The sequence below is a fragment of the Chanodichthys erythropterus genome, chromosome 1, assembly GCF_024489055.1.
Source record: "Chanodichthys erythropterus isolate Z2021 chromosome 1, ASM2448905v1, whole genome shotgun sequence".
NCBI lineage: Eukaryota > Metazoa > Chordata > Actinopteri > Cypriniformes > Xenocyprididae > Chanodichthys > Chanodichthys erythropterus.
This window is the reverse complement of record NC_090221.1, coordinates 13,645,545-13,661,439: the sequence shown is the minus strand read 5'-3', so window position 1 is coordinate 13,661,439 and position 15,895 is coordinate 13,645,545. Positions and strand designations below refer to the sequence as shown.

The 15,895-nt window shown below is 38.3% G+C and overlaps 1 protein-coding gene across 9 annotated transcripts in view; it reads right to left on the bottom strand.

The window, feature by feature from the left end:
• diaph2 (diaphanous-related formin 2) overlaps window positions 1-15,895 on the bottom strand; it is a 456,526-nt gene that overhangs the window by 291,713 nt on the left and 148,918 nt on the right. For 8 of the 9 annotated variants that reach the window (XR_010895340.1, XM_067388324.1, XM_067388359.1 and 5 more), the window contains 4 exons: window positions 8,850-8,968; window positions 7,673-7,737; window positions 6,311-6,415; window positions 1,336-1,398 (listed from right to left, as the gene is read on the bottom strand). Coding sequence is in view for 8 of the 9 variants with exons in the window: in XM_067388324.1 (XP_067244425.1) it covers window positions 1,336-1,398; window positions 6,311-6,415; window positions 7,673-7,737; window positions 8,850-8,968 (352 nt within the window). In the remaining variant the exon portion in view is untranslated. The remainder of the gene's footprint in view (window positions 1-1,335; window positions 1,399-6,310; window positions 6,416-7,672; window positions 7,738-8,849; window positions 8,969-15,895) is intronic. The other variant, XM_067388369.1, reaches the window with a different exon arrangement.

Sequence of the window (15,895 nt, the reverse complement as noted above, 5' to 3'; positions counted from 1 at the left end):
CAACCTCAGTTCAGTTGATTAGGAGAATGATATGCGTCGAGCCACATTTTTATATGCATTACCGAGTGTTTGATTACACAATGCAGGCAGTGGATTGTTTATTAGAAGGGAAATTAAAAAGGTGTAGAAGCATCATGCAGGAAGCTGAGGTCCCTTGACGAGTACCCTGTCCCATGATTATGCGTCTGTCAATCTCCGGCCCGTTGTGACCCATTTTCTCTCTTAAGTTTAATACAAGAGAATGGCAAGCAAATTAGCTGCTAAATTAGAGCACCGTCATTTCCGCATCGCTTTGGCCCTCTGTGGCAGCTTGTGGCGCGATGCAGACCCTCCAGCCACATTTCTGGAATGCTAATCAGCCTCCGGCACACAATTTTCTCTAGCCATACACCTTATTCTCTTTTAGAAATATCCATCATTTAGTCCAATTTTACAACAAAAACACATTTTATACAGGAAAATGTTTCATTTAAAGCTCATTTCCCCCTATGGTTTCATTTTGGCTTTTTATCTTGTTTTAAAAAGCAATTTACTTCCTAAAAGTCTGGACTGCTAAAGGTCTAAGCTGGCCACTGACCTGGACTTGCTGGCCATCTCTATACTGTTTAGCTGCGCTAATTAGAAAGTCGGCATGTCTGAAACTATCTGTTCTATATGGACAGGAGAATATCAAGGGGGAAAGTATCCATTTACACTCTCAACGGGTGGGAGGGCACTCTTGGTAGAAACAGTTCACAGTTTGGGTAATTAACTAGGACTAACACACAATTAAACCATCCCAATCTCATCTCTGATGAGCAAGAGGAAAATTAAATTAGATTTGGTTACTACTGAGTCTTACGATACTCTTGTTAAATGGAAGGATGGGTTTCATTTTCCCCTTCAAGCTGGAACTGGCTCTGTTAGCCTACTCAATCATGTTCCTGTAGTTTAAGTGGAAGAGAACTGCGCTAGCAACTCCAAAATAAGTGTTTGATTCCCAGGGAACAAACAAACTACTTGCTTCATATACTTGCTAGTGTCTGTGGTAATATTCTAGTTCACAGTATAGATATTCTATTTGGTAGGATCCACCATCACAAGCTGTTTATATGCTGGGTATGTGGGAAGGATTATGTCCTAATTGCGTAGCATGCATTTGTAATGAATGATTGCACAGCATCTGTTGAGAGTCTTGAGACAATACAGAAAATCAAGGCTCTGGCTGATCACTGAGGGGTAACAGCTTTGATCAACCTGTTAGAAGGTACAAAAAAATGCAGATTTTCAAAGATGCAGGCAGGTGGCTGCATTGAGCATGCTGGGAAGGGAAGGGGAGGTTGGGAGAACACCCACCTTGCTGTTTCTTTCGCTGATGCTTTTCTCTGCCTCTCTTAGCTTGTCTCTCTCACTAGTCAACTGGACAGGTGAGGGACAGACAGACACATACACAGACAGACAGAGCAACAGTAAGGCAAAGACAGAGATCCCAGAGCTGCCAACTTTACTGAAGGCCACGTGGCAGTAACACTTGAGGACAACAAGAAATTGGATGAAAGCAGCCTACCTGAACATTATCAAAACATAGCGTTTGCCTACTAATAAAGTAATAAAGGGTTTCATTAGTGGCTGTTGTGAGCTTCTCACTACAGAAAGGTTTTCAACTAAGTGAATTCACAAATTAAGAACATCATTAAACTTCCTTACTTAGTTCTAATTCAAGACACAACAGAGCGAAACAGTGCCCACCCACTTTTTCAGCTTTCTTGATTGATAAAAAACTCTATTGGCTCCAGTCATTTGCATGATCCTTTTGTTTCAATAACATCCATTTCAAAGGAAAGTTCAAGACGCAACGGACAACAATGCAGTAAATTGGTTGTTGCGCAGTAAATGCAACTTTGTATTTTTTAGAGTTGCTTCTAGAATCCTGTTCTTTCAAGTCCTTCCCATCATTTCACTGTTTTATGATGCGGCCAATGAAGTTTGCTCAAACATCAGCGATGCTTCGCTCCCACTTTGAACCCACCATGAGGAGCCGCTTAAAAAAAAAAAAGAAGAAGGAAAAAAGAAAAAGGGAAAAAAATAACATCTTAACAGCCTCTTTTCATTCAGAGGAAGCATACTCCACTGCTTCTGAAATACACTTATATGGTGTAATTTTCCCCATATTGCATGTAGGGCAGAATCAAATATTAAAGACATGTAATGGAAAACAAAAGCGGATACTTCCATGGTGAAGACTGCTGAAAAAAGAAGACAACACAACCTTTGATCATATTTGAAATGCTGTCCTTGCTTGTAGTGTTTAGTAAGCTTAGTTTTTTATCTTTATTTATTTTTGAAGATGTAAAGGGCAGAACATCAGCCAACACACTGAACGTTGTCAAGAAGAACAGCATCATACTCTGTGTGATAGATTCCTCAAAGAGAAAGAGAGAGGGATGGCACATACATGCTGCATCTCAAAAGAATCAGTCTGTAAAGGTGAATGGTCAAGCTGTGTCCCCTGATTCTGACCATTACAACAACGAGGAGTACATGACAATCAGCTCCATGATTCAAGTGCAGTGTCATGCTTATCGGCATCATTTCCGACATACTCTTTGGCAAATCCGGCCCAGCAACAGCAATAAGACACCAGCCCATCCCTGCGCTGTGCTGTACTGCAATGTTACGAGTCCCATGTTGGTACAGACAGCTGACCGCAGATCTTTCTGAAAACTATCAGGGTGCTGTAAAAGATTTCTCCCTCAGTATCGCTTGAGTTCTGAATTATTTAGTGAGATACTGTTCAATTCCTCACCTCTGACTCTATTCTTTTTCTGTTGAGTGGTCAAGAGGGAGGTTGGGGGGAGGGGGCATTGAGGAAGAGAACCCTGTAGAAATGTTGCACTTTGTTGGCGTTAACATGACTGAAGTCAAATGAAGAAGGGGAAATACCACAACATGAAAAGAAAGAATATGGTTGCATGCTTATTTGAAACTGGGCTTGGCAGAACAACTGAGCAGGAGGCCTAATAATACATGCAGTCTCATCAACTCTTAAAAATAAATGAATTAAAAGTGTGAAGCTCTTTTATTATTTTATTCTTTCTATTTCATATTCAGTCTGTCCGAAATTTTCCATACCACGGCTTTGATAAGCCCAGATGACTATTATTTTCACATGAGCTGTTGCGCTGCTTCCTCTGAATAATGGCTCTCTTCAATTATGTGTTAAAGGCAAATCTGTTGATAAGCTTATCTTTGCTGTCATCTCTTTGTTGTCCTTGAACCAAGGTCACTCTAATGGCACAAAATAATGTTAAAAATTGTGGCATTCATGCTTGTCAGCTCAAAACTCTTAAAATGTACATCCTAATGTAACCTAGTGAGGCTTATTATAGAGACAATGATTATCATAGAGAGGTAAAATATGGAGACAGGCTTTTGAAGAGATGACCTTTGGATCATTAATTAAAAAGAGGTTTCAGTACTTGGTTGTAGTTTTGTGTTTTTGCTATTAGAAATTAAAAGTTTAGTTCATCTTCGGAACACTAATTAAGATATTTTTGATGAAATCCAAGGGCTTTTTTATCCCCCATAGAAAGCAATGGAATTACCATCGTTCAAGGTCCAGAAAGGTATTAAAGACATTGTTGAAATAGTCAACGTGACTACAGTAGTTCAACCTTAATGTTATGAAGCGACAAAAAAATAAAAATAAAAAATAACGACTTTATTCAACAATTTCTTTTCTACCCTGTCAGACTCGTACGCAGTTGACGCAGTGAACGCCGTTCAGCGCCTCTGAGTTTTTGTCCGAACGCCGGCTCAGTATTGGCCAGCTCCTGCGTCAGCATCAGCCAATAGTGAGTCGTATTCTGACGTAGAACCTGGAAGCACTGCAATGAAAATAGCGTAGGGGAGAGACAAATTTGTTGAATAAAGTCGTTATTTTTGTTTTGTTTTTTTGTGCACAAAAGTATTCTCGTCGCTTCATAACATTAACTGAACCACTGTAGTCATGTTGACAATTTTAACAAATTTCTATTTCTATTGAGGATAAAACACCTCTTGTATTTCATCAAAAAAGTCTTCATTTGTGTTCTGAAGATGAATAAAAGTATTACGGGTTTGGAACGACATGAGGGTAATTAATGACAGAAATTTCATTTTTGGATGAATTAACCCTTCAAATAGATTGAAATAAAATAAAATAAAATTTTACAGTACAATGTGTTTAGAAACCAAGTTCTACTTCCCATCTGTACCAGACCATCAAAGACCAAGAAGTCAGCATGTGGGCTGGAGTGTGGGTGAGTGAAGTCAGTTTTCATGGTGACAACATTGAGAAACTGCAGCGGGAGAAGAATTTTCCACCGGCTGTCTAATAAAGGATACAATTTGTCAGCTTTGCGCATGACAACCTATGAGTTTATATCCCTTTCAGATGTGCCAAAACACCCACGGGATGAGTTCAACAGTTTAATGCTAATATCCTGGTGCTTCTTTAGCGAGCGCATTACATGTTATCCACCAGAAGCACCAGAAGTCTGTTGATGTGAGAATGTTATGGAGCCAAAGCTTTGAACATTCCTTCAGAGCACACGCTTGGAAAGAGTATGCGTCTCCAGAGCTCTGCTTCGCTTCTTTACCTGTTAATGTGCTGGAGATGACTGAGCTTCAAAGAGAATGAGTTCACCATGGGGTAAGACTGAAGGACACCCAGGGAAAAACAACAGCCGAATGACACTGTGGTCCAGGAAAGCAAAGCAGAAGAGAGCAGGTGAGCAGTCATTAACGGGGTTGCAGTGTCCGTATTGGGTGCATGCAATATGGCTCAGCATGAATGAGTGTAGAAAAGGAGGGATGATAGTGACTGATGAGGAGCAGAGCACAGAGAGGCCTGGGCTCATGAATATGTGTAGGAGTTGAAAAAGTGATGGACGAGGCAGATTGAGGGAAGGAGGGAGGCAGAGTGAGTAACGTGCAGTGATTCGGCTCTCGGGGCAGACGAAGTGCAGGGGCGAGGACTGCACACAAATGAAGTGCCGGGCTCTGAGAAGCTCTGCTTTGCACTGGGAGGAACCCGTTCCAGCTCCGCCTCCACTAATGTGCCCATTTGGTAAATCTGTGAGAATGAATGGTCGTCCAAGCTGCCAGGGTCCTTAATGACAGCAACTCATCTCGGTTTGGAGGTGGGGAGATGCTTGTTGGGGGAAGATGGGGGCAATAGGGCTTGGAGATGTTGAGAGGTAAGTAAACAGAAAGACGAAGTGCTGGCTTTTCAGACTGCAATATATTTGGTTCCTGGAAAACTATTTACGCCGTGGATGGCGCTTCACAAATGGTGCTTTTTCTCTCCTATTAAACTCCATAAGCTAGCAAGCAAGCTACTTCTTTTGTCCCAAGGCACCACTAAAATCTAAAATGTTTAAAATTGAGTTTAGTAGGAAATAGCAGTCATTTTGCGGGTGAGAACTGAGGGTTTTTCTAGACAGGAACGATGATGTGAAAGGCAAAGACGTAACGCAATCCCTCAAAGCGTTGATACAATAGCTAGGAACAGCCTGCGATGGAGCAATTGAGAAAAATCAAATCCAACAATTTGAGGGGGAGATTGGCCCTTTATTAAATCATACAATCCCTCAAGTCTTAAAATACCCACTTAGAGCACCACTGCATTCACGATAAACGATAAAAAGGTTTCAATTTGACCAAATTAGCAGAGTCTTTCTCTTCGCCGCCACATTAGCAGTTGCATTACCATTTGAAGCAGACAGAAAAACAATTGATTCATATGACCTCACAACAGAGAAAATAAGTACTAGTGATCCTAATGTGCTTGTATAGGTCTTTTCCAGCCAAGGCACTGAGCATCAAGAAGTTTTTGTGATGGAGACAAATAATTTAATGCCTGGTAGTTTAATAGCCATTGGAGAATATTTGTGAGTTAAAGAAAGGCCGCCTGGAAACCGGAAAAAGTAGGTGTGTTACTTCATGGATCTGAAGGATAAAGGGCTCTTCTAAGGAAAGATGGGAAACACCAAGCTCTCATGAGGGTAGATAAAAGAAACCTCGGTGGATTTCTAAGCCTCTGAGAATACAACAAAACACAGATCAGTTCTGTGGTATAATCAGTGCCAACGGAAGGGTAAACTATGCATGTTAAAGGTGAACACATGGGCAACGGCATCGGCGGTAGCTTCCGTTAGTGTTAACCTGTGTTCGATACCCTTGGGTTGAGATCGCAGAGCAGATGAATGGGTCATACCAATGGGGCTGCTCGTGAACCTTAAGTGCTGGAGAGAAGAGTTTGTATAGTAGGTTATGGTGCAAGTGTTACCTGAGCCTGCAGGGAGTTGATCTGCGTCTCTAGCCCTTTGATTTTCTCCTCGTGCTTCTGCAGCTCTGCCTGTGCCTCCTGCCGTGCGCTAAATTCCTCATCGAACTGAAGACAATAACACACATACAAACACATTAACGTAAATCTGCGGATGCCATAGAATACATCAACACCTTCACCATCTCTCTCTCTGCCTTCACTATCATCGTCATCTTGATCCAGAGATAAGCTTATAATGGTTGCAACTTACACCTGGGTCTCATTCACTCATAAAGTGCTCTAACACATGCGTATTCAATATAATGTTGATGGATTTGTATTGATCTAAATCATTTATATTTTGCATATGTACTATCGTTCAACAATTTTGGGTCAGTGCGATTTTTATTAACACTTATTCAACAAGAATGCATTAAGTTGATCAAAAATCACAGTAAACTGTAGACTTTGTTATTGTTACAAAGATTTCAATTTCAAATAAATGTTGTTCTTTGAGTCTTTCCATTTATAATCCTGAAAATGCAGCACAGTTTCACAGCACAACTGTTTTTAGCATTGATAATAATAAGAAATTGAAGACTGGAGGAATGGCTGCTGAAAATTAGGCTTTGCCATCAAAGGAATAAATGACATTTTAAAATGCATTACAATAGAAAACAGCTGTGAATTGTTATAATGGTTTACAATATCACTGTTTCATTACTGTTTTTGATCAAATGCATAAAAAAAAAAATCTTAATGACCAAAACTTTTGAACAGATGACAGTATAAATATACACAAAAAAATATGTGCAAACATATAGACAAATAAAAATTTCTGCATGAAAACACTGGTACACACACAAACAAGAGCATACATAGTGAAAGAGACTCAATTCTTTTAGTATTTGTGTTACTTTGGCATTAAACCGCAAGCCTCAGATGTCTTGCTGACATTTGGCAGAGTTGAGCAGGAAGCTGAGCAAGAGCATGGATACACTATGTGTTCCCTCAAGCATCATGGGATACAGCTCTTAGCTTCACTGTGTGTATATATATATATATATATATATATATATATATATATATATATATATATATATATATATATATATATATATATATATATATATATATATATATATACTATAACACTAAAACACTGCCTGTAAATAGTGTTCCCAATATGGCACCAACAAGCTTGCAGATTGGAGCATCAGCATTGATTCTACTTGCACTGATACAGATCATGTTGCTCCGCTGCCAGCTATTGATCAGGTGAGAGCAATCAATGCACTGTCTCACCGCTCATGGGAGAAAAGTTTGGTGACAGCAGCCTGGTTGCATACCAATAGCGTCACCCAGGGTGATTAATAAACTCACCTTTTTGGAGAATTCAGCTGCTCTCTGCTCACTCTCTTCTACTTTGGCTTTATCCACGCACTGATCTGTCATACACAAATAGCCGGGTACATGAAAACACAAAAAACACAAGTATATGCACATTTCATGGTGCATTGTTAACACGATGCTTAAGATTCCACATCAGGCACCGAATGAAGACAATCAAAAGAACAAAAAAGCGAAAGGAATAAAATGAACCTGTCAGTGTCTCATCCCCCCCCAGATTTGTATTCTGTTCTGGAGGTTTGAGATGTAAATTTAAAAACGGTGCCCCGCAAAATCTGTTTTCAACTCATTAAAGTAAGGGAAGAAGTGAGAAAATCTAACATTTTTTTTTTTTTTTTGGTTTCTGCGGATGGGTCTGGAAACTTTTAATGAGCCTTTGTTGGCAAGTTACGAAAGTGTTAGTGACAAAACACAAAAGGGGGGCAAAGAATCAAAAAAAGAGGACAACAATTTACATCACCCTTATTTTATTAATTCATTTGGTGTCCAAGAACTGGATGACAAATCCATTGGCAATGAATGCTTATTTTCCCACCAACATGTAATCATAAAAACAAATGAAAAAGTCCAGGACTGCAAATATAACCGGTACAGCTGAAGTCGTGTTGCGTTTATAAAACATGACATGCCAGCCAGGTTTTGCAGATAATGTTTTATTTATGCATAATGAGTGTACCTTATCTTACGTGTCAGGTGAGTGCAGGTGTTTCAGACAGGGCTCTCATGGGGACCAGGGAATAATAATTAGATCTACTCCAGGAAATCGCAAACTTTTATCAACTGCAGTTGTGTCTCCCTCAATGCAGCATGATTTCCCAGTTACGTTAGACAGACTGTAGTGTGAACCTGTGCAAGATTGTTGTAATCATATCATAGACATCCCATTAAGTCTTTCTTGTGGATTTGATTGAAGTGATATAACTCAATACTCGCTTTTACCTAAAGCTCGTTACCGAAACCTGAAACTAATTTTATTTATTCTGAAATGCTCTGGCCACTTTATCACATGACCATGCAGTTCGAGACAAAATGTAATAGTCTGGAAAGCTGAGTTGTACTAATTTAAGAGGAACTGCATAAAGGTTCAGTGTGGTGTTCACAACATAAAGATGTTTTCTGCAAAACCCAGGAGACCAAATCTCAGACTTACCGATGAGGTGACTGAAGTCTACATCCAGTCTCTCCCTGTAGGCAAAATCAGGGTCCATCCCACTGCGGTGGAGGACGATCTGGGACACACACTCCTCGATCACCTTGTAATACTGAGGCCTGTAATAAAAAGGAGTACATCGAAACTGAGGGGGCAGAATATGACAAGAGACAAAGCTGTTAACCCTCTGGAGTCTGAGGCTGATTTGGGGCCTGGAGAAGTTTTGACATGCTCTGACATTTGTGCTTTTTTCAGTTCTTCATAAACATATTAATGGAAAAAGTGTCATTACACTGTATTCAGCACAAACTAGGCTACAATAATATGTGAGGAACATGTATGTACATGTTTGTGTTTTTGAAGGAATAACATTTATGCGTGGTTATTGAAAAAACAAAAAACTTAAGTCACTGAAATAAGGCCAAAAAAAGTATAGTAAATCTGTGTTCACAAGACTTTTGGGTATTGGAGGTTGTAGACTAGAATTTTTGCTTCAGAATTATGTAAAAATTATGCTGCCTACTCCTTCATATAAAACAATATATTGATTTAGTTTTTGTAAGACACTTTTTGCCAAGGAACACAGTATGCGAGGAGGCGTGAATCACCACTGAAAATGGGCCATTCTCACCTGAGAAGACAAAAGAATTGGATAGTAATGAGCTGAAATGACTTGCATATTAATGAGGCATTTCAGTCAGGTAGGCTGTGAAAAAAAACCTCCTGTGATGTCTCAAGCTCATTATGATATATGAAACATACAGAAAAATATTATTACAATATAAAGTAATGGTTTTATATTATACTTTAAAATATAATGTATTTCTGTGATGCAAAGAGTCTGAATATAGGCTTTTAGTTTAAAAGCATGCACATTTGTAGAAATATTGGATTCTCATATGCTTATGTCAATTTTCTATACAGAGGAGTTATTTTTATTTAATATTCACTGTCATTACTATGAGCGCTGGTGTTTTCAATTCATCCTTGAAGTCGGAGGGCGCTCTATGCATTTTTAGTCCACAAATTCATCTAAAAGAAGAAGAGGCTATTCCATGAATGGAGTTTCCAATTCATACAGCTGCAGGAGGGCGCTAAAGAAACAAAAACTCATCTAAAATTCATCCATAGAAGAAAAGTAAACAGGAACTAACTGTATGTCTTCTAGAGATCGCTAACCATGACTTTTACATCCAGATAAACACTTTTCAAGACAATAAATACACGATTGAGATGATGAATGCATGTATTGCCTCTGAATTTGCGTCTGAATAGCGCTGGCTCCGTGGGCGTGGCCGCATTAGCGGATAATGAGCTGAATCACAGTCTTCTGACATGGCTCTCTTTTCATACAGATTACATAAACACAGAAGGTTTGTTTTCGATTTGACTTACATGATTTAAAACCTGACATCTTAACGTTTTTTAGACATAAGTTTAATTTTTCTGCGATTAGTATTCACTAAGTTACAGTTCATTTTCTGAGAATTATCAGATTGGATTTCGTTCAGAGGGAGAGGAGAGATCACGCATCATGTTAGTTTTCTTTATTTTACAAAAAGCACAACATTTTGTTTTTACTTTGAGTGTATATAAATAAAAGAAGACATTCTATAGTTTCAATTGATATATTACTTATGTCTCTATGACAAAAAATGACGGAGTATTTGAAGTCTGTTTTGCTGCAATGTGAAAAAAAAACTGCAAAACGCGCCGGCGCGTTTTTAGACCTCAGAGTGTTAACTTCCTATAAAATACTGCCTTGTGCATTCCAGTGAGGACAGTTCTTCATAAATCATCTGTTAAGACATATCTTTTAATGGTATTTCACAGCATTAAATTAAGGCTTCCTTCGGTACATAATGCAATCACTAACGGCAAAGCATGCAGCCGTTGGGTGAGCAGTTGGGTGACTTTGTCCATTCAAGGTGAAGACAAACTGACATCCGGGCCCTCCATGCTTCCCTCTCTAATTTGCAATCATCTTTGGCAATTAAGGGCAGCAATAAAACCTGAGACGCAAATCTAATCAGTGTAATCTGTGTAATTAGTCACACAATGGCAGGGAAAACATGGCCTTGTGTTTGGAGGGGTGACAATGACGGGACGGGGAGTAAATGGGTCTGGGACTAGATACTTCCATGGCGCTTAGTGTGTGACCTTTTCCAAGTTATATTACCAATTTTAATTGCGACTGACATTTAACAAATACAATGTCGACTTAAGCCAAGCTCCGTAGTGGCAAACAATTATGTTCCAAGCATGACCTTGAATGTATCTTGTAGGTATTCAATTTTCCTCCCAGAAATGTGTCGTCCCCTTCTCTCGGCTTCTCGACACAAAACAAGCTTTCGAATTTTAATGAACAAGCATGACTTTAAAAATGTCCCTGTACTAAATAATTGCACCACAACTCTTAGTTAAAGCCACTTAATTCTAGAGCATGAGATTTTATTTAATCTCCAAACATTCTTGTTTGATAAACAATATTTGTGTTTTAGTGTGTTAAAAGTATTAAAACTACTAAAACTACAACTGAATAAAACTTATTTAAAGCTAAATAGAAATATTACAAAAGCATTACTGCAACTTGATTATAAAGTAAATTACTAAAACTTAAATTAAAACGGAAAACTGAAAATATAAAAATAAAAGCTAATTCAAAATATCAATACATACTACGAAAGTATATAAATAATACTAAAACATTACTGTCTCTGATCAGAATATACTCATTTAATGTACTGTAAAATATATTTTAGCAGAATTACAGCATCAAAGAGGACTGTATCTCTTGTTCTTACATTTAAATATAAGAACATGTTTTGAATAAACCAGCTATTAAGACATTAACTATAATTGGATGCCTCTCCAATCTCAATGACAAATAACATTTAAATAACCAAACAAATAATCATATTCATACAATTTGCCAATTCAAGACCTTTTTTTAAGAGACATGGCAGCGATGTGTAATAAGCGTACAGAGGGGGCGGACGGGGTGGCTGGAACTGATAGGGCTGAGAGTGTCACCGAGCCTGGCTTAGTGGCAAGGCCCGAAGCTTACGCCTGTCACTGATGTACACCATATCATTATCTCAATAAGCCGCCCTATTTTCTCAACATCCTGGCTACCACCACTGCCGCATGCTGGATAGAACCGGGAAGGAGACGACTGACCCAGAACTGTCAGACCCCACCAGAGGAGACAGCATATGTCCCACTCAACAGAGCCGCACTTTCCTTCTCTCTCTCAGTCTGGCACCTTCACTGTCTGCCTCTCATCTCCCATCCAACCCCTGCTCCACACTGCCCATCTAATCTTCACATCAGTCACAGCCAAAAGTAGAAGATGTGCTCCATATACCCTTCCTATGATCTGCCTTCTGTTAGAGAGTCTTAGAAAGTTATTGCCCAACATCTTCCACTGCTCCAAAAAAGCAGTAAAAAGAAAGGCTGAACGGCTGAAGGACATTGGTAACTGTTATCAAATAGTCCAGTTTATTTTGTTTAATTTTAAAAAAGGTTATTAAAGAAATTGAGGGAAAGCTTTCCATAAAAATAACCAAGGACAGAGTTGAGGGCGCAGAGTTAAATGAGGATAAGGGTGTCTGGTTGAAATGGCTTTAAAGAATGCCTTAAAAATCAAACGATGCAATCTATTGGCACGGACAGCTCTCCTTTATGGCTGGCTTTGATCACCAGAGTACCTCCCAACACCTATGAACAAGAGCGACGTTGTCGACTGATGCGGACTGAAGTAGAGAGATGCCACCAGCCTATTCTTCCCTCCCTCTCCTTGGAGACTCGGCCATCAAAGCATGCACTGATCTCAAGGGGTCCCTTTAATCTAAAATTATAGCCATACAATTTCCCAACCAGCCAATTCAATCTACATAAAACGTCTCACAAGGTTCAAAAGCATCCAAAGACACGAGTGATGAGATCTTTATAGAGTGACCATGTAATACAGAAGCATATGAGACAACAAATGCTAAGCTTATTATTATTATTATAATATATATATATATATATATATATATATATATATATATATATATATATATATATATATATATATATATATATATATATATATATTATGTCCTATGCAAACGTAAACAGTTAGGAGAATATCGCATGTGTAACAGTACATTAGATTTGTGCATTCAGCTTTATAATGGCAGTGGGATCAACTAGTATGAAGCTGAAGAAAGTGCCTCCATCCACATCCATCCATCATAAACATACTCCACACGGCTCCGGAGGGTTAATAAAGGCCTTCTGAAGTGAAGTGATGTGTTTGTGTAAAAAAATTCCATATTTAACAAGTTAAGTAAAATATCTAGCTTCCGCCAGACTGCCATCTGTATTCAACTTTCAAAAACACAGAACAGCCATCATATCAGTTAAGCTTTTTTTCCGTAAGTTGAATAGGGAAGACGTAGGACGTAGCATAAGCTTTTTGAACTGCAAGAGTTTTACACTTTCTTCATAAGAGCAGTGTTGAGTACGTTTATGATGGATGTGGATGGAGGCACTTGAGGCTTGAGGGTGAGCTTGGGGTAATTTTCATTTGAAAGTGAACTAATCCTTTAATGTAAAACAAACACTATTTGATGACTGAATCACTTTTGTATTTTTAATATGAATCAATTTATATTCATACAGTGAAGACTGTTTTACTTTTGCATTTGATTATTCAATTTCTGTAGCATTTCTTACTACATGTTAAATAAACCTAGACTACTGTACCTGAAAAACCTATTTATTCCTATTGTGTTTGTCTTTGTTATTTGGTTCTTCGTTCCTTATTTTAATATCAAAAATAAAATAAAATTGCCTGCCTTGCCTGCCCGTACTGTACCAACTACCTCAGGGGGGGACTAAATGCCGCTTGGTGGAACAAACTGTCATTTGCACTACTGTCTCTTCAAAATAAATTGAAAGAAACCTAGCATTGGGGATTTGTTGCTTTTTCCTGTTGTACCGAACTCGTATCGAACCATGAGCCCAAAACCGAGGTACGTACCGAACCGTGACTTCTGTGTACTGTTAAACCCCTAATTTATGTACTTTGTATCAGATGTTTCACTAAAAATTCTTAAATAAGAATAAAAACAGACAGAGAAATATTTGAGTTTATACAGTATTAAAATGTCTGAATTTTGTGGGATTACAAGAGTCTTTTTCTAAGGAGAAAAGTTTGAGGAACAGGAGACAATTTTCTCTTCATTTAATCTCATTTGTGACAAAAAGAAACAATTGGAGACATTAAAGAGATCCCACTTGTTATTTTTCTTTCCTATGGGAAAGAGTCTTTAATAAGTACATACATTTTTAATCAGTGTTTGTAGTGATCCTGTTTTCTACCATCACACACAGGGGCGGGAGGGATGGCACTGAACAAGAATCTGCCATACTACTTGCTTAATATGTTTTCTATTTCTCGCTTTTTCCAACAAGCCAGGCAATACATTATTCATGGCTCAAAGTGAGCAGCAACATGTCCATGGTAAATCCCCTCCCTTTCATCGCTTCACTCGTCCCTCTTTATTAAATATTTTACCTCAGCAACAGGTCTGATGCAACAGTGAACTGAAATGCTCAGTTTCATTTCTTCACTTTCTGACAGACACACATATACTGAATGCAGCTGAATATACAAAAACAAAAAAACACCACATTTATTTACTGGAATTTTATCTAAAGAAATGTTACATAATCATACATTTTGATCCAATATTATCTGTCAAATTTAATCTTATTTATTTATGAATGGAAACCTTTTTTTATTATTATTTAATTAGGGGTCCAAGCACGTAGTGCTGAAACCCTATTGTATGTGTTAGGATTTGTATTATTATTTTTCTCGTGCCGTAAAACGCATCGTGCCTAGAGACTTGAAACTTTGTCAGATGATAGTACAAAAATCGAGGAGAGGTTGACAAAGTATGACCCAAATCGGCCAAAAGGTGGCGTTACAGTGATCAAAGTTGTGAAATGGCTCATAACTCCTAAACCGTTTGTCCCAGACTCAAGTGACTTATATCATTGGAAAGCTGAGTCCCTGACGAACAAAACGTATATATCAGATTTCATTTCCGGTATGCAAATTTTTGAATTTTGTCAAAAACCTACTTTTGCAAACTAGTCCTAGGTTTTTCACCATATCGGAACCAAACCAGTGCATAAATGTTCTCTGGAGTCTGAATACCAATAATTATAGAAAGAAAGTTGAAATTTTGATTCACGGTCACTAAGGGGCGCCAAAACATGCGATGTAGGTGGAGCCACTTTTACTAAAATGGCTATAACTCAAGAACAAAATATGTGCACCAAACTTGGTAGACTTGTGTAGGGGCTCAATATTTGATCATTATAAAATAAAATTGTGTCGATTTGACACTAGGTGGCGCTATAACACAAAAAAACATGAAAACAGCTATAACTATGCAACCGTTAGTCCGATTGACTTGAAATTTGGCATGCAGTGTCTTGGTCCCAGGCAGCATGATGGTCTTTGAGGACATTGGTGTATCTCAAAAAACCTATGAAATTTGAGCACCTATTAGACAAGGTTAACGGAGGCCGATCGGAACGAAACTCGGTGGGCTTGTTTGACTCATGGCTCTAAGAATTTTGAAAGAAATCGGCCACAAGTTGGCGCTAACGAGTTTTACGCCTAAGTTATCATGTGGTGTTTCAAAGATCCACAGAATATGCATATCATTTGATAGATCTCCTCATGTTTAACAACTTTGCCTCAAGAACCAATGCTGTCAATCAAATTGTTAATTAATTATTCGCAAATATGTGAAAAAACTATTTTTGCAAACTAGTCCTAGGATTTTTGCCCGATCAGAACGAAACCAGTGTAGGACAATTCTATAGACTCTCTAGATCAATAATTACAAAAAAAAATAAATAAATAAATAAAAAAATTGAACCATTTGGATCGCTATAACGGGGTCATTTACAAAATGGGCATGGCAAAATATACTCAAAAGCCTATAATTCCTCAAGGAAAACTCAGAACTTTACGA